The sequence below is a fragment of the Scyliorhinus torazame genome, chromosome 12 (assembly GCF_047496885.1).
Source record: "Scyliorhinus torazame isolate Kashiwa2021f chromosome 12, sScyTor2.1, whole genome shotgun sequence".
Classification (NCBI taxonomy): Eukaryota; Metazoa; Chordata; class Chondrichthyes; order Carcharhiniformes; family Scyliorhinidae; genus Scyliorhinus; species Scyliorhinus torazame.
This window is the reverse complement of record NC_092718.1, coordinates 149,909,932-149,929,008: the sequence shown is the minus strand read 5'-3', so window position 1 is coordinate 149,929,008 and position 19,077 is coordinate 149,909,932. Positions and strand designations below refer to the sequence as shown.

The window sequence follows — 19,077 nt, the reverse complement described above, 5'->3', positions numbered from 1 at the left end:
GTGGTAGGAAGTGTGGCTTAAAACAGAGAGCCAGGGCAGCACGGTGGCGCAGTGGGTTAGCCCTGCAGCCTCACGGCGCCGAGGTCCCAGGTTCGATCCTGGCTCTGGGTCACTGTCCGTGTGAAGTTCGCACATTCTCCTAGTGTTTGCGTGAGTTGCACCCCCACAACCCAAAGATGTGCAGGTTAGGTGGATTGGCCATGCTAAATTGCCCCTTAATTGGAAAAAATTAATTGGGTACTCTAAATTTATTTTAAAAAAGGAGAGCTAACAAAAATAAAAATCTGTTGACAGGAAATATCTTTGGAGCGGCTGAAAATAATAATCAAATTTGGCACTGGGTTTCTAACTCTGGAAGAATCAGCACCTTTGCTAATTTTGTGAAAGGGAAATTTGAGTGTGGTTATTGAGATTATCTGATCGAGTTGTCACTGCTGCGTTACACTTTCCATATACAATGGGACTGTCACTCACAGTGGGACTGCCTCTCACGAGCATTTCCCCTTCAGTCCTAATGGGGTTTTAAGTGTAATTCCAAACCATAAACTAAATCGGACAGACACACTCAGGAAAAACACTTACTTATTTCATTTGGTGGCTTAATCTGCTCATCAAACATGAGGTTTGCAATCAAAGTAGCCCACTGGATTGGCAATCCTTCCACAAACATCCACTCCCTCCACCACCGATGCACAGTAGCAGCCGTGTGTACCATCTACAAGATCATAGAATCCCTACAGTGCAGAATGAGGCCATTCGGCCCATCGTGTCTGCACCAACCATTTGAAAGACCTCCTACACAGTTCCAATTCTTGCCCTATCCCCGTAACCCCACCCAACCTTTGAACACTTGTGGATTGGCTATGCTAAATTGTCCACCTAACCTGTACATCTTTGGACTGTGGGAGGAAACTGGAGCACCCGGAGGAAACTGACGCAGACACAGAGAGAATGTGCACACACCATACAGTCACCCGAGGTCGGAATCAAACCCGGGTCCCTGGCTCTGTGAGGTAGCAGTGCTATCCACTGTGCCACCGCGCCACCAAGATGCACTGCTGCAACTTACCAAGGCTCCTTGGTAGCACCTCCCAAACCCACAATTCCTACCATCTAGAAGGACAGGATATCTGGTAACAGCATCACCTGGAAGTTCCCCTCCAAGCCACCAACCATCCTGGCTTGGAAATATATCACCGTTCCTTCACCGTCACTGGGTCCAAATCCTGGAATTCCCTCCCTACAGCACTGTGGGTGTACCTACACCACACGGACTGCAGCAGTTCAAGGCAGCTCACCGCCAGCTTACCGTCACCTTCTCTGGGAAATTAGGGATGGGCAATAAATGCCGGCCTTGTCAGTGACTTCACATCCCAAGAATGAATAATATAAAAGATAATTTAAGATAATTGGCAAAAATAAACTACAGGCAAGAGAGGTGGCAGGGAGAATTTATTTCTGTTATTTTAACACAGCGAGTTAATACAGGGGCATGGAAGTAGACTCAATGCTCACTTTCTAAAAAGAATTAGATAAATATTTGAAAATGAAAAGCATTCGCAAGGCTATGGGGAAAGAGCATGGGACTGGGACTAATTAGATAGTCTGATAAGGTGGAGCAAATGGCCTCCTTCACAGCTGTACGATTTTGATAAACTGACTGACGGATATTAGCACAGAAAGATTGAACATTTTCTCATTTCCGGTATCACTATCAATAAAATGTATTTCCAGGTCAGGTATATGTTGGTTAATTATAGAGTTCTGTGGTGAAACCACTGTGTTGTATTGTGCTGCCACAGTATTACGTGTTGTACAGTATTGCCACTATATTACATGTTGTACGGTTTTGGCTCTGCCCGTGGCTCCTCCCCCTAGGGCCTGGGACATGCCCAAACTCCAGATTCAGGGTGTACTTATATTAACTGTGGAGTCTGCATGAAAGCAAATTCTACTGAAAGTGCGCCCGTAAACCAGTGCCGAGGTCTGGCGTTGGAATGGGATTGTGAAAAAGCCGATCAAACCGGTCATCTCCGACACTTTTTGAGTAGCATTTTGGCTTGGTTCAGGAATTTCTGAACCCCCTTCCTGATACCTATTACCAGCATCTCGAGGAGAATCCCAAGCATCCAGAAGGCTGTGGAGGCCAAATCACTGAGTGTCTTTAAGACCGAGATAGATAGGTTCTTGATTAATAAAGGGATCAGGGGTTATGGGGAGAAGACAGAAGAACGGGGATGAGAAAAATATCAGCCGTGATTGAATGGCGGAGCAGACTCGATGGGCTGAGTGCCTAATTCTGCTCCAAGGTCTTATGGTTATCCAGAAGCTGTTTTAGAAATAGATTCATACACTGTCCTGCAATCAGACAGAGAAAACGCTCGAGTGGCGGGGAGTCGCACCTTGTGTATACCGGTGTCAATGTAGTATCAACATGCCAGAATCAAAATGGGTACCAGGAACCAAAGGGCTGTTCTATTCCAATGAGTAAATAGTTCACTGGGGATTATAGGGATTGGAATTCCCTAATACCAAAAACAGGAAAGCCATGATCAGAGGATTCCAGTAAAACTAGCAATTAGGAGACTTATTATAAAAATCTTGGCCACGTGTGGTGCTTTTGTCCAAGGTTTCCCATCAACTTTGTTTTGAATTGAACTATTGAAAAGAATGGGATGGAAGGTTTGGCGAGGCTGTTGGACAGAGACAGCCTGCCTCGCTCTCACAGAAACCCGGTACAGCTCTCGGGGGGGAGCAGCGAGAACGTGCTGGCCATGTTTTTAAATCAGCAGTCAGGTGCAGGCAGAACAAGGAGAGGGAAACCCCAAAAGTGGAAGCTGTGAAGGTTAGAGATGGGAAATGCCCTGAGAGCAGAGCAGCTGCACAAGATGCTACATGATCATTGGTATCATTAAATGGAAAAGTGGTGGCGTAGTGGTATGGTCACTGGACTGGTGATCCAGAGACCCAGGGGAATGCTCTGGGGAGCTAGGTTCAAATCCCACCAGGGCAGATGGATGAATTTGAATTTTTAAAAAAAATCTGGGATCAAAAGTCTAATGTTGACCATGAAACGATTGTCAATTGTTGTAAAACCCATCTGGTTCAGGAATGCCCTTAAGGGAAGGAAATCCGCCATCCTTACATATCTGGTCTGGCCTACACGTGACTTCAGACCCACAGCAATGTGATTGACTCTTAAAATACCCTCTGAATTAAAGCAATAAACGTCATTTCCTGTAAATGATTTTATAAAGATTATCCATGTACACAGCGTGTTGGATAACATGGAAACATTAACTTCAAATATTGGCAGGTATATTAGCTCCTGAGGGAATGAGTTCTCAACACACAGTATATTGACACACCTTCATTACCTGCTAATGCACTAATAAAAGGACGATTGATGCGAGTTTACATACTGCCAAGGATAGTCATTCCACTTGCACTTACTGTTGTCATTTACAACTCCAAAACACAGTTTGGTCTATTCTGGAACTGTAAAAGACCCATGGCACTATTCGAGAAGACCAGGGAAGTTCTTCTTGGGTGCCTGGTCCATATCTACATATCAACCTTTACGTGAAGCAGGTACTCATGGTAATTATCACACTGAAGGTAGCATATCCCAAAGTGCTTTACAGCCAACAAAGTCCTTCTGTGGTCACTGCTGCAATGTAAGAAATGAAGGAGCCGACTTGCGCATTGTAAGATCCCACTAACTATAATGATATAAATGATCAGACCATCTGAACTAATGATGCTGATTGAGGGATGACTATAATAATAATAATAATCTTTATTGTCACAAGTAGGCTTACATTAACACTGCAATGAAGTTACTGTGAAAAGCCCCTAGTTGCCACATCCCGGCGCGTGTTTGGGTACACTGAGGGAGAATTCAGAACGTCCTAACAGCTTTCGAGACTTGTGGAAGGAAACCGGAGCACCCGGAGGAAACCCACGCAGACACGGGGAGAACGTGCAGACTCCGCACAGACAGTGACCCAAGCCAGGAATTGAACCTGGGACCCTGGCGCTGTGAAGCCATAGTGTTAACCAGTATGCTACCGTGCTGCCAAATATTGGTCAGGACGTAGGGGAGAACTCCTCTGCTCCTGGTGTAGTAGCACAGGAAATTTTACTTCCACTTGAGAGGGCAGATGGGTTCCCGATTTAATGCCTCTTGTGAACGGTGGTACCTCCAGCAGTGCAGGACTTCCTTAGTACCACCCGAGATTACACACTCAAATCCCACGTGTGGGACTTGAACCCACAACCTGGTGACTCTGAGGTTGGGGGGGTTACCAGATGAATTAGACATAGTGAATTAGTCTTTACCAGGATGGTCCAACTGGATTGGGGAGGGGGTGTGCGTTAGCGAACACAAAATCAGAAAGTAAGCAGCAAGTTGGTCAGTGGCCTTTTCAGAATGAAGTGCACACATTCAATGGCTGCACCTCATTTCAGGCAATTCTCCCCTGGCTGTAATATTGAGAACTCTACGGCTCTGTAGGGAGACGCTGTTTCCTATTTACAGGAGGAAGAGGCCCTGCAATTGAAACCAAGATGGTGCGGGCTGGAGATAGCAGAAGTGTAGTGTCACACTCGTGGATTCAGTCCCAAAGGCAGGTGTAGAAAGGCAAGTAAGTTGACAAGAGTCCCTCCATCCCAATGTGTAGATTATGCCAAGACACCCTCCACCGGGCCTTGCACCGCCTAACTCTATCTTCTGAAGCCTACTCCACAACATTCTTCACACCCATTTACCTCCAGGCACGCCCATCCCTCTGTCTCCATGCTCCCTCACATTCCCAACTGTCAATCCATCACTAATGGTCATCATCATTCTTATGCAATGGCATGCTTACCCTCACAGTCACCCTCAACAAAAGTTGTCCATCCCTCTGTTCAAAACAATCAATTCCTCTCAGTCCTGGATCTCTCATCCAAGGCTGTTTAGCACAGGGCTAAATCGCTGGCTTTGAAAGCAGACCAAGGCAGGCCAGCAGCACGGTTCAATTCCCGTAACAGCCTCCCCGAACAGGCGCCGGAATGTGGCGACTAGGGGCTTTTCACAGTAACTTCATTTGAAGCCTACTTGTGACAATAAGCGATTTTCATTTCATTTCCCTCTCTGAAGGAGGAGAGTGTACAGAGAGAGGCAGAGAACCAGGGGTGATCCGACTGCCATCGCCATCCTGATAGCTGCAGATTAACAGGCATCGAACACTAGTGGAACCTCAGTGTACCTAGTTGATGAAGATGGTGAGCTGGTGGATTCCCAGCTAACTGCTGACAGGATTAAATCAGACAGCCACACGGCATCCAACACGCATGTTGCCTTGACGTCAGCAGTGGGTGAAATATGATCATGTCCACAATGATCAACTTGAAACATATTTGCCTTCACAGCTCTAATTTGTGACTTTAATCTGGTATAGGGCTTTCCCCCGGAGGGGGTGCAGAAGGATAATGATGATTCCTCAGAGGAGGTGACTTACTCAGAGGCGCAAACATCACAGGACACACGTAGACCATGTTGCAGCTCAGATACTCACACTTTGGGACTAGTAAGGAAAGAGAGTTGGGTTTGCATCTGGTGACTCAGGCATCACCAGTAAGCAGGCGTTGGTGTTGGGGGCAGGGCCTGCAGAGGGGAACCCCTGTCAGAGGCTACAGGACACTTCCAAGAACTGCTGGACAGGACAGAGAATGTGCCAAATAATTTACCAACACATTGTCAATCTCCCCCCTACTTTCTCTGGCACACTCCTGCAAGTTTCAATTCACTCCAATGAGTGAGGGACCGAATGCCTCTGCTGTACCTCATGAATAAACATTGAAAATGGGCATGTTTATTAGTACAAATCATGGGACAAATTGCCTAATTTATTCAGGTTAAGGGAATAAGCCTTTCTCCATTCAGCCCTGGAAACAATATTTTTAATGATCTGACGACAGTCTATTGCAACAGCTCATTAACTGTGTAAATGCAATCACTTTAAAAAAAACAATTGAGAAAGAAGCCAAAATGGGGAATGTTTTTTTCCCATACCGAGTGTTGGCAAAGGCTACATTTATATGTAATTGGGTAATATTCAGTGTGTCAATTAAGTGTTTTGTACACAGTTGCCAAATCTGATTGGAACCTCCAGGAAAATGTTCATCACATGACCTTCTGCTCTCAACTGCCCCAACCCACCCCCCCCATGCACCCATCATTGGTCACTTGACATGTCCATCATCCCAGCACCCTTGCCTTCCCATGCCGATAAATGGCTGACAAATTGGAAGGATGCTGAATGACCGGCTGCTGCTCCGAACATCCTCAACATACTGGATGCGCAGAGTAAACCAGTGTAACACCATCTCCCAGAAACCAAGGGTTAAGCAGAGGAGGAAATGTCCATTCTCCCTCAAGGCAGAAACAGATAAGCTGTGAGTTACGAAAGAAACGCTACAAAGATCATAGAATCCCTACAGTGCAGAAGGAGGCCATACGGCCCATCAGATTTGCACCGACCCTCCAAAAGAACATCACCTGGTCCAATCCCCTGCCCTATTCCCGTAACTCCAACTAACCTTTGGACAATAGAATCATAGAATTTACAGCGCAGGAGGCCGCCATTCGGCTCATCGAGTCTGCAACGGCCCTTGGAAAGAGCACCTTACTTAAGCCCACGCCTCCATCCTATCCTGTAACCCCACCGAACCTTTTTGGACACTAAGGGCAATTTATCATGGCCAATCCACCTAACCTGCACATCTTTGGACTGAGAGAGGGAACTGGAGCACCCGCAGGAAACCTACACAGTCACCCGAGGTCAGAATCGAACCCAGGTCCATGGCACTGTGAGGCAGCTGTGCAAACCACTGTGCCATTGTGCCACCCCAAGATGCCTTGTGGAAATTCACATTGCTTCAGTAGGAGGCGCTATACTGAGTGGCGATTAAGGGGCACATTGGTGAGACTGTGGAAGCAAGAGCTTTATTTTATCCTAAGGCCCTACTGTCATTGTCCTGGCAAATCTCCACGGTGCAGGCAAGTGCCCAGAATAGAAGTGTTTAATTCCTCACCTTAGTGAGTCTAAAAATTCAAACCCCTAAAATACATGAAACAACCTGACAGTAACACACTGTAAAACTAAAGATCTTTGCACCCTGTGCATTTACACATTCCAGCTATTTTTACAGCTCGTCACATCAGACGCAACAGAAAAAAATTACCAATGCTCAGTTGGAGAGTCACTCTGGACTGCTTCACAAACAAGTATGTTTTTTTTTAAGCGGTCAAATAGACGGGTGAATTGTGAAAAGTGCGAATTCACATCACAACGATGCGAGCTGAACAAATCAGAAATGCACCAGGCAACGTTCAAACTATCCAAAATCTTTCAAGTCACACAATGTAGTCAATAATAACTGAACAGCTTGCTCAGATCCCACTGGGGTAATGATACATCACACAGGGAATCCTGAAGATGGACTGATTAAAGTACATTTGACAATAATTTCACGGTTTAATATTGTCATTCCAAATCATAGGAGAGAATGTAATTTTGATGCAGTAATAATTTTGCTTTGATATGGAGGATGATTATTTGAAAGCCTCTTGCTTTTGGGGGGGGGGGGGGGGGAAGGGGGGGGGGGGTGGAGTGTAATTGATTTTTTTTTTCTATCTTAAGCTGCAATCAAAGATTGTTCAGGAGGTGCAGTCATGTAGATATTATGACACTGGGTTATTAAATCAGAGAACACACATTCAAATTTCAACATGACGGCTTGAGAATTTGAATTCAGTTTCAAAACAACTTATTTCAGTTAAAGTGAACACGGTTTGTCAAGAAAATGTTTACTAATGTCCTTTAGGGAAAGAAAGCTTCAGGAACGACAAGTGGCTCCAATCCCACAACACCACTTTTTGAGTCTGAAGTGGCCTAATAAGCCAAGCCCAAACCATCCGATCGGGCTGACGAGGAATGTTAGCAATAACTGCATCCGGAGAATGAATTAACGATTTGTTAAATGAACTCTGATGAGGATTACACCCCAACGTGATGTTGCCTCTTCAGACTGCGTAGAGACTATTCAGTTCTTTGATGAACACATAATTATTTATGCACAAGAAAAATATTCTTGTTTTTGTGTTGTTTCAAGGAGATAAGGTTTCCTAGGATTTGTTTTGAATATGATATTGGGCAGGGACTGTGCTACATTCTCCAGTGTCAGCACGGACCCGACACAGCCCAGGCAAGCTGTGCATTTCAACTTCCACTATAACTTGGGAAGCTGGTTCGAACGTCCACGACTGCACAGGTTTAACATCAACACTGGCATCCTCCTATAGATAAGACGTAGGAGCAGAAGTAGGCCATTCGGCCCATCGAGTCCGCTCCACCAATGAGATCATGACTGATCTGATATAATCCTCAACTTCGCTTTCCCACCTTATTTCCATAACCCTCGATTCACTTGCTGATTAAAAATCTGTCTATCTCAGCCTTGAACATAATTAACGACCCAGCCTCTACAGCTCTCTGTGGTAAAGAATCCCACAGATTCACGACTCTCGAGTATAAATTCCTCCTCATCTGTCTTAAATGAGCGACCCCTTACTCTGAGATTATGCCCTCTGGTCCTAGACTCTCCCACAAGAGGAAATAACCTCTCAACATCTGCCCAATGACAAGGGGACCAAAACTGTTCACAGTATTCCAGGTGTGGGCTAACTAGTGCCATGTATACTCTATTCCCTTTGAAATAAAAGGCGAGCATTCCATTTGCCTTCCCTAATACCTGAACTTGTATGCTCGATTATAACCACTCATATATCGAGGCTGCTGATACCATCTTATTAGGTTATTTGGTCATTTGGTGTCAGGAACTTTGAACTGGAAATCACTCTCTGTCAGAGCAAACTCAAAAAAAAGGGTGTGGTAGTGTTCTCGCTCCCCCTCCTCCATATGTCTTCAAGACCTTTTATGCACAGCAACATTTATTTACGAGGTGCATTGCAGCAACTCGCCATAAACAGACCTGAAGAAGTCATACACAATTAACTATTTTGCTCTCCACAGATGCTGCCAGTCCTGCTGAGTTTTTCCAGCATCGTATCATCTATATACAGAATCACGGTTTGGAACCGGTTATATATAGCATTCACCTGCTTGTAACGCTAGCCATAGTGACTGTCTATGGACAGATCAGTATCTACGTTGGTTGTTGCAGAAATGTTGATCCCACACCCGCACGGTGTATTTTGAAACCAAAACGCCTCCTTGTACACCTCGGGCGGGATTCTCCCCTCCCCGGCGGGGCAGGGGAATCCGGCGTAATGGAGTGGTGGGAACCACTCCGGCGTCGCGCCGCCCCAAAGGTGCGGAATTCTCCGCACCTTTAGGGGTAAGCCCTCACCTTGAGGGGCTAGGCCCGCGCCGGAGTGATACCCGCCCCCGCCGATTCTCTGGTAGCGGAGAATTCGGGACACGGCGGGGGCGAGATTCACGCCAGCTGCCGGCGATTCTCCGACCCGGCGGGGGGTCGGAGAATCGCGCCCCTCATGTCAGGTGGATGACTTATTATTTTTTTTAATATATATTTTATTGAAGTTTTCAAACTTCTCCAACTTCTCCAACTTTCTCAAACTTCAAATTTTTCCCCCTTACAAATCAACAAAAGTGGTAACATGATAACTGATAGATAACATGGTTTAAATAAAATAGTGAACTAACAACATAACACCCTCTAGAACAAAAACAATTTGCCCCCCCCCCCCCCCCCCGGGCTGCAGCTGCTGGCTATCTATTTTCCCCCTAACGTTCCGCTAGATAGTCGAGGAACGGTTGCCACCGCCTGGAGAACCCCTGAGCCGATCCTCTCAGCGCAAACTTCATCCGCTCCAGTTTTATGAACCCTGCCAAGTCGTTTATCCAGGCCTCCACGCGGGGGGGGGGGGGGGGGGGGGGGGGGGGCTCCCACAAAAGCAACATGATTATGACCCAATTATCTGTTTTGGTAGAGGGCTGAAACATTGACCAGGGATATCTGCAGAATAATGCTGTGGGATCTTTTATATCCAAGCATTAGTTTAACAGCTTGTATGGAAGGAGGCACCGCGGATAATGCAGCATTCCCTCAGTGGTGGTGTGGAAGCCCTCAATTGTCTGACACAGAGCGCTCCCTTCTGAGTCATCACTGCCACATAAACACCAACAACCTCCCTTCCCTATTTTTATTCCACGAGTAACAGGTTAACCTTGAGCAACAATTCCATTTTCTCTCACCAATAACCTACTTCCTTACACTTCCACGAAACAATTCAATGCGTATTGAGCATTGTGTGGCTGGAGTGCGGGAACTGTTTCTGAAATTACTCATTCCTCTCACAGTCCCATTGTAAGCTCACTTACTGACGCCACACTCCAGCCTACATGCCTGGCATCATCCAGAGGGCAGAGGGCAAAAACAGCAACAGAGACATCACATATTGTTGCAAAATGCATTCACTCGATAGGGAAATGACGATACCTTAGTTCGGACTTTATTTCCCAAATCTACTTATTGATCTCCTGCTTAATGTTAATCTTAGTATCCAAGTGCAAGTCATTGAGTCAAAATGAAGGGGCTACCAGCAGATCAATCAAGGGCTCATGCAATCTCCAGTTAATGGCCATTTCGGTGGATGTTTTCTCATTACTTCTCTTCTATTTTTATCCTTTCACCTCCAGCACTAGGTTCTTGCCAAGCCCAGGTGACTATTTTTCATGAGCAGAGCCAGATAGCCCATTTCTGCCCCCACCCAATGATCACATCAAGTGTCCGCTCTCCAGGACAGAAGTGGCTGATTTCTCCCTTCCCTGGTCTGGGGACTGACCGCATTTGTAGCAACTCAGTCAGCGCTCCCAACACCATCATCTAAATTCATCATGAACCACACAGCAAATCGAGCCCTTGCTAATGTACAGCTCAGTCAGTTCCACACCGGGCAGTGTCGAAAGACACATTTTGCCTGCAGCCGCTGAATCTATTGATGCTTCAAGGTAGCCAAAAGAAAAAAAACATACACATCTTTTTCTCATTCATTTATAAATGCTCACACTGCAGCTGTCAGTTCACACTGGCAATCTCACTGACAGACACACACAGACACACTCACCAACCGGATTACTATCAGTGATTCCTGCCCCTGTGACACTCTTCACAGGTATACTCAAAGCAATAGCTTCATACATCATTTAGCTTAAAAGGGACAAAGAATTATGGCCATGTTCTGTGTCCAGCTGGCCTGCTTTCAGACTTGAATAATTGAGTGCTCGGCGCTGCCTGTCCTTTACAATTGATCCACTGTGGGGTACAGTTGGTGCTTCACCGTTACTGGATTGCAAAATGATAAAACTGACTTTAGAGAAAGAACATTGCAGAGGGAGAGGAAAATGTAATGAGCCCACTCCACACCTGCAAAATATACACTGAACCCCCCTCCCCACCTGCAAAATATACTGAAACCCCCTCCCCACCTGCAAAATATACACTGAAACCCCCTCCCCACCTGCAAAATATACACTGAACCCCCCTCCGCACCTGCAAAATATACACTGAACCCCCCTCCGCACCTGCAAAATATACACTGAACCCCCCTCCCCATCTGCAAAATATACAGTGAATCCCCTCCCCACCTGTGAAATATACACTGAACCCCCCCTCCCCACCTGCAAAATATACACTGAACCCCCCTCCCCATCTGCAAAATATACAGTGAATCCCCTCCCCACCTGTGAAATATACACTGAACCCCCCCTCCCCACCTGTGAAATATGCAATGAACCCCCCTCTCCACCTGCAAAATATACACTGAATCCCCTCCCCACCTGCATAATATGCATTGCATCCCCTCCCCACCTGCAAAATATACGCTGAAACCCCCTCCCCACCTGCAAAATATACATTGAATCCCCTCCCCACCTGCAAAATATACACTGAACACCCTCTCCATCTGTGAAATATACATTGAGCCCCCTCCCCATCTGTGAAATATACAATGAACCCCCTCCCCACATGTGAAATATACAATGAGCCCCCTCCCCACCTGCAAAATATACAATGTACTCCCTCCCCACCTGCGAAATATACAATCAGCCCCCTCCCCACCTGTGAAATATACAATGTGCCCCCTCCCCATCTGCAAAATATACAATGAGCCCCCTCCCCACCTGCAAAATATACAATGAGGCCCCTCCCCACCTGCAAAATATACAATGAGACCCCTCCCCACCTGCAAAATATACAATGAGCCCCCTCCCTATCTGTGAAATATACAATGTGCCCCCTCCCCATCTGCAAAATATACAATGACCCCCCTCCCCACCTGCAAAATATACAATGAGCCCCCTCCCGACCTGCAAAATATACAATGTGCCCCCTCCCCTCCTGTGAAATATACAATGAGCCCCCTCCCTACCTGCAAAATATACAATGAGCCCCCTCCTCACCTGCAAATTATACAATGAGCCCCCTCCCCATCTGCAAAATATATAATGAGCCCCCTCCCCACCTGCAAAATATACAATGAGCCCCCTCCCCACCTGTGAAATATACAATGAGCCCCCTCCCCACCTGCCAAATATACAATGAGCCCCCTCCCTACCTGAGAAATATACAATGTGCCCCCTCCCCACCTGCCAAATACACAATTGGGTAAACATATATCAAAGATTACTCAACCACCTAGTTCTTAACAGCCCGTAACTGCTTGGCAGCATAAATTAGGACAGTTTTTTTCAGGTTGGACCAGTTTGGGACAGAGGTGCATTTTATCCACAAACTTTTCTTCCTCCTTAAAATCAACAAGGAATGATTTGAAGACAATGAATAATATTTTTCATCCCTACCTACCACTCCCCAAAAATACTCATCTGTGTCAACCAATTTCCCACAACATCCTATCAAAGATGATGGTGGTTTTCTTTTTGACTGGAGAACTAAGTCTACTGATTTAAACAGGGAACTTTATGATACATGTGGTTTAATCACTTGAATAATGCTTTGGATATCTCACACTTTAGTACATTGCAGAATATGCGACCATGGTTCGAATACCAACATATATTGACAATGCATTTCTTAGTTTTTGCTTCAGGCTACTTATCCTGTCTGATAGAAGCAGGACCCTTCAACTTGCTCAAATAGATTTGGTTACTGTCGAGACAGTGTCAGCGTTGAATTGATTCAACATACAGACCCTGTCATGCACCTGCTAATCTGTGCCTGCCAAAAGTATCTCCAACAGATTTTTAAAAAAAGACTAGAATACACGCAGAGAAAAGGCAAGCTATGGACTTGGATTCTGTTGGAGCAGATCATCTCATAATGCACCCCATTATGAACGGCAAGGTAGCACAATAGTTAGCACAGTTGCTTCACAGCTCCAGGGTCCCAGGTTCAATTCCCGGATTGGGTCACTGCCTGTGAAGACGTGCGGGTTAGGTGGATTGTCCTTAAGTTAGGTGGGGTTGCTGGGTTACGGGGATAGGGTGGAGGTGTGGGCTTAAGTAGGGTGCTCTTTCCAGGAGTGCAGACTCGATGGACCGAATGGCCTCCTTCTGCACTGTAAATTCTATGATCCTATGATTAGCTGGACTTCATTCCTCAACCTTCGGTTTAAAAACCTTTTACAATGAGAGTTACTAAGAGTGTGAACTGATAATATTACACAGTGTGGGCAAGAAGGGACCTGGAACCTTGCTGGATGACAGGATCAACAGTCCATCTCCTTAACCAAAGAGATTTAAGATAAAAAAAGAAAACAGGAAAATGACAGAGAAGGAGTGAGAGTGAATTAGAGTGTAATCAGGTACCAAAGGAGAATTAAAGAGAGTGAAAGAAAAGACAGGATTAAGAGACATGTTACAGAAAGGAAAAGGAATTACACTTTTAAAAACCCTTTAGGAGCAATTATCTACCAGCGAGAATGACCCTTTACAATCTCAATTGCTCCCTTTCTGGGCTTGAGAGGTTTAGTGAGGTTGCAGGAAGATAAAACTCCTCATTAAGAAGCTGTGGGTCTGAAGAAGAATCGTACGGACTCAAAACGTTAATTCTTGTTTCTCTTTCCACAGATGCTGCCAGACCTGCTGAGTCTTTCTAGCATTTTCTGTTTTCATTTCAGATTCCCAGCGACCACAGTAGATTGCTTTGACTCAAGCTGTAAACCTCACATGCTGTGGCAAGATCAAATGACAGTCAATGTGCAAGTTTAATGATTTCTAAGAATCACAAGAAAGTGGAGGGTGAGGCGGTGTATTCACATGGCCAATACTAATTATTTCAGCAACTTGCAACGGGTTTGCGATTCCTGGAGTATCTCTTCCTTGCCAGTTCCTATTAAACTCGGTTATTTGTGGCAGCAAATTCTGAGCAATGTACAGTCTGGGAGAGTTATATGGTCCCTGTGGATGGGTAGACTTCTCATCTGGGTATGAATTATATAACCTATTCAGGTGGGAAGGATTTTCACTAATAAAGGAAGATGCCATTAAACGGGTTTAAACCTCAGCACATCCTGTAATACAGCACAAAGAAACAGGTCTTAAAAGGGGTAGTGATGCGATGTGTTACAGTTCCCGCAAGGCATGCGAGTTACTGTGGAGAATTGGACACGCATGTCATAGTCCAGAGCTACAGATGATGATGGAAGAGGTTGCAATTTCTCTCTGGCTGACCAGGAATCCCTCCCATTCTTAGCACCTTCCATTGGCGAATGTTGGAAAGAATTACAGATTGATGCTCAAACTGTTTGGCCACATTATGAACTCACCTTCCTTGGTCATCAAGTCCTGGGGTTAGATTTGAACCCAGAGCTTATGATCAGAGGCAGGGATGCTACCCATTGTGCCACAAGATCCCCCATATGAGGATGGTGGGTCAGACAAAATAACAAACAAGGAATCTTCATACCCAGTAATGCTGGTGTCCAGTTAAGGATGGAAGTTTAGAACCAGTGATGGTAGTTTGTTTAAATTATTTCTCAAGGATCCCTGTCTATTTTGAATCCATAAAATATATTATGTGTAATGCATACACAGTTCAGTATCTATAACGAATTGGAATGATATTAAGGGTGGCATGGTGGCACAGTGGCTAGCGCTGCTGCCTATAGCACCAGGGACCAGGGTTCGATTCCGGTCTTGGATGACTGTCTGTGTGGAGTTTGCACGTTCTCCTGTGTTTGCATGGGTTTCCTCTGGGTGCTTCGGTTTCCTCGCACTGTCCAAAGATGTGCATGTTGGGTGGATTGACCACGCTAAATTGCCCCATAAGTGTCCAAAGATGTGTAGGTTGGGTTGTAAGGATGAGGTGGGGGAGTAGGCCATGGTAGAGTGCTCTTTTGGAGAGTTGGTGCAGACTTGATGGGCTGAATGGCCTCCTTCTGTACTGTAGGGATTCTAAGTTGGAGAAATCCACTAAGAATTTGTTCATTTGTTGGGGCAGCACTGTGGTGCAGCGGTCAGCACTGCTACCTCACAGCGCTGAGGACCCGGGTTCGATCCCGGCTCCGGGTCACTGACTGTGTGGAATTTGAGCATTCTCACCCAACAACCCAAAGATGTGCAGGGTAGGTGGGTTGGCCATGTAAAATTGCCCCTTAATTGGAAAAAAGAATTGGGAACTCTTAAACTTATATTTAAAAAAAGAATTTGTCTACTTGTTAATATTAGCCCAGAGGAACCAACCCATCTAACAGTAATCTTTTCCCCTTCTAGGCTGAGATTTATTTTATACAAATGTAAACCCTTGGACACAGACTGAACTATACAAAAAAGCCCATTAGCTTTATGGATCACCTGCTGGCTCCTTGGAACGGTTTGTAAGAACACACTGAAAATTAATGAGTGGAAACAGAAATGACAGCAGCAAAGTACTGAGCATTTATTGGCCAGGCCCTAATATTTGCTCTCCTTTTATAACTATGTTGCAGTCTGTTCCATTGCTATTGGTGCAGGGGGACCTGAAACTAGATGGGTCTTAGAGAAGATGCTGGTGCTTTTAGAGAACCCGAGTGCAGGCAATCACTGAAACCCATTCCAATGGAACATTTATAGGCCACTTACACTCGCTTGAAAATTAATGTCCCTCAACAGCCTGGGAATAAGACCCTCTCACCTGTTCAGGTGACTGGCACGGTGAACAGGTAACTCCTTGGACTGGCTCTGCCTATCGGCACCCGTTTTGTGACTGCTCCCCTTAAGCGTCACATTTCACTGGATCCATAGATCAAGGTTGTGATCCAGCTCTCCCAGGAAGGGGGGGGGGTTAATCCCCTTACAGTATCCAAACCATCAATCTGCAGTGTTTGGTTTGTAAAGACACAACTAGTTAAGTGTTTTGCATGAATTACTCACTAGTGTACAGTGTTGTACTTGTAAAGATACACACTAGCTACTGTAAAGACACAAACTAGTTAGATACTAGTGTATAGTATTTTGTATGTAAAGATATACATTAGCTCATGTGTATCTTTACATACAAAATTATGTACACTAGTGTGTAACTAATGTAAAGATGCACACTAGCTAGTGTAAAGACACACTAGTGTACAGTATTTTGTATGCAATGATACACTGGCTATTGTAAAGACACACAAAACACTATACTAGCTAGTGTAAAGACACACTAGTGTGCAGTATTTTGTATGTAATGATACACATTGGCCAATAAAGACACACATTACACACTAGTGTACAGCATTTTGTATGTAAAGATACACACTAGCTATTGTAAAGACACAACACTATACATGTGTTTTTACTATAGCTAGTGTGTATCTTTACATACAAAATACTGTACACTAGTGTGTAACTAATGTAATGATTCACATTGGCTAGTGTAAAGACACACGCTAGTTACACACTAGTGTACAGTATTTTGTATGTAATGATACACACAAGCTATTTAAAGACACGCTAGTGTACAGTATTTTGTATGTAAAGATACACACTAGCTATTTAAAGACACACTAGTGTACAGTATTTTGTATGCAAAGATACACACTAGCTATTTAAAGACACACTAGTGTACAGTATTTTGTATGTAAAGATACACACTAGCTACTTAAAGACACACTAGTGTACAGTATTTTGTATGTAGATACACACTAGCTAGTGTAAAGACACACTAGTGTAGTGTTTTGTATGTAAAGATACACACTAGCTAGTGTAAAGACACACTCATGTGCAGTATTTTGTATGGTACGATACACACTAGCTACTTAAAGACACACTAGTGTACAGTATTTTGTATGTAGATACACACTAGCTAGTGTAAAGACACACTAGTGTAGTGTTTTGTATGTAAAGATACACACTAGCTAGTGTAAAGACACACTCGTGTGCAGTATTTTGTATGGTACGATACACACTAGCTACTTAAAGACACACTAGTGTACAGTATTTTGTATGTAAAGATACACACTGGCTATTTAAAGACACACTAGTTACACACTATGGTAGAGTTTCATTTAAAGGACACACATTCTAGCTACAGTGGAGGTGATACTCTCTATCAGAATACATTGCCGGTTTAAGAACAGGTGTATTCATTCCCCCTTTGACCGTCCCAGGGAATCTCCCTCTCGGTGCCTTACCTGCCACCGTGTACCGGTCCATATAATTCACCACGTAGCCGAAGCTCAGCACCCCGGCCGCGATGTGAGGGCGCAGGCGGTAGAGCGCCCGGAATTTCTCCGCCGGGCTGCAGGGCGCCTCGGCGGCGGCGCCGGTGTCGCGGAGGGTCTGGATCTCCTCCGAGGAGACGGAGAGCGGGCAGTCTGAGGTGTCCTTCTCCACACACATCTTCCCGCGGACTGCACTGCACTGGGAGTGAGGATCAGCCGGCGCGGACACACACACTTGAGGGTGGAGATAAAACTGGACCAGCCCCTCCTTAAAAAAAAAACCACAAGAGCAACACAGCGTGTGTCTGTCCCGATAAACACAAATTGAGATTCACATCAGCGTCTTCCCGCCCCCCGCGAGAATGAGGATCCTGCAGCTTTCTCTCCACCAGCAACCCTCCTCCATCCCTCCCCCTCCCTCCCTCCCTCCGCAACCAAACCTCAACTGAAGCACAAGTTGTGCCCGGTGAAATCTTCTGACTTTTGTCCCCCTGTCCTTTAAAATGGTGTTTCCCTCACCGCCACAGCGAGGAAAACCTGCTTCAGAGGCACTGCCCGGTGGGACCCACCAGCAAGAAGCCCCCCTCCCCACCCTCGTGAGAATGCACCCGGGATTCAGTCAGCACCGGGCAGTATGTGTCTCTGTACTCGGCGCTATCTCTCTATATCTGCCTCGATTACGCCGTCTTTAATTTTAAATCGTGAACAATTTGACCGTCTGGAGATTCTGGTGGGAATTGCATATGGAAAACTCACTCAGATGTGAGCATAAAAGAAAATTGGATGTGAGCATATTTCGTTAGATTGTTGCAAAACGCACAAAGTGCCCGCCGCAGTATGTCAATGTAAACACATCGCGATTTAGGAACATCTTTTTCCTCATTTTCTTCGGGCGCTCGTGAGTTCACGAGAGCCTCCGCGAGGGCGAGAAAATCTCTGTAATAACCCGGCGATAAACTGCAGCTAGAGGCACAGACCCAGACACTGCTCCGAAATACTGAAAGGAGAAGTTATCTGGTGCTTGCTGATTGATTATCTCGGCTTTTTAAAAAAACATACAATTTCCCAATTTTCTAAATGAGGAGAGGGCACTGGGTTCTGAGTCCCCAAGGCAATGGGTTTGAGCCTCCCGTGCCAGAGATTTGAGCACATCACCTAGGCTGACAATTCAGTGCCTTACTGCAGGGAGTGCTGCACTGTCGGAGGTACTGTCTTTTAGGCTGATAATTCAGTGCCTTACTGCAGGTAGTGCTGCACGGTAGCACAAATGATTAGCACTGTGGCTTCACAGCGCCAGGGTCCAAGGTTTGATTTCCTGCTGGGTCACTGGCTGTGCGGCCTGCACGTTTTCCCCGTGGGATTCCTCCGGGTGCTCCGGTTTCCTCCCACAGTCCAGAGACGTGCAG

General features: G+C 45.5%; 1 protein-coding gene across 2 annotated transcripts in view; it reads right to left on the bottom strand.

Moving 5' to 3' along the window:
- LOC140386653 (sphingosine-1-phosphate transporter SPNS2-like) overlaps positions 1 to 18,018 on the bottom strand; it is a 134,513-nt gene extending 116,495 nt beyond the window's left edge. The window contains exon 1 of one of the 2 annotated variants that reach the window (XM_072469170.1): positions 17,642 to 18,018. In XM_072469170.1, the coding sequence (XP_072325271.1) occupies positions 17,642 to 17,849 (208 nt within the window). In that variant the 5' untranslated portion in view covers positions 17,850 to 18,018. The remainder of the gene's footprint in view (positions 1 to 17,641) is intronic. The other variant, XM_072469169.1, reaches the window with a different exon arrangement.
- Positions 18,019 to 19,077: the final 1,059 nt, after the last annotated feature.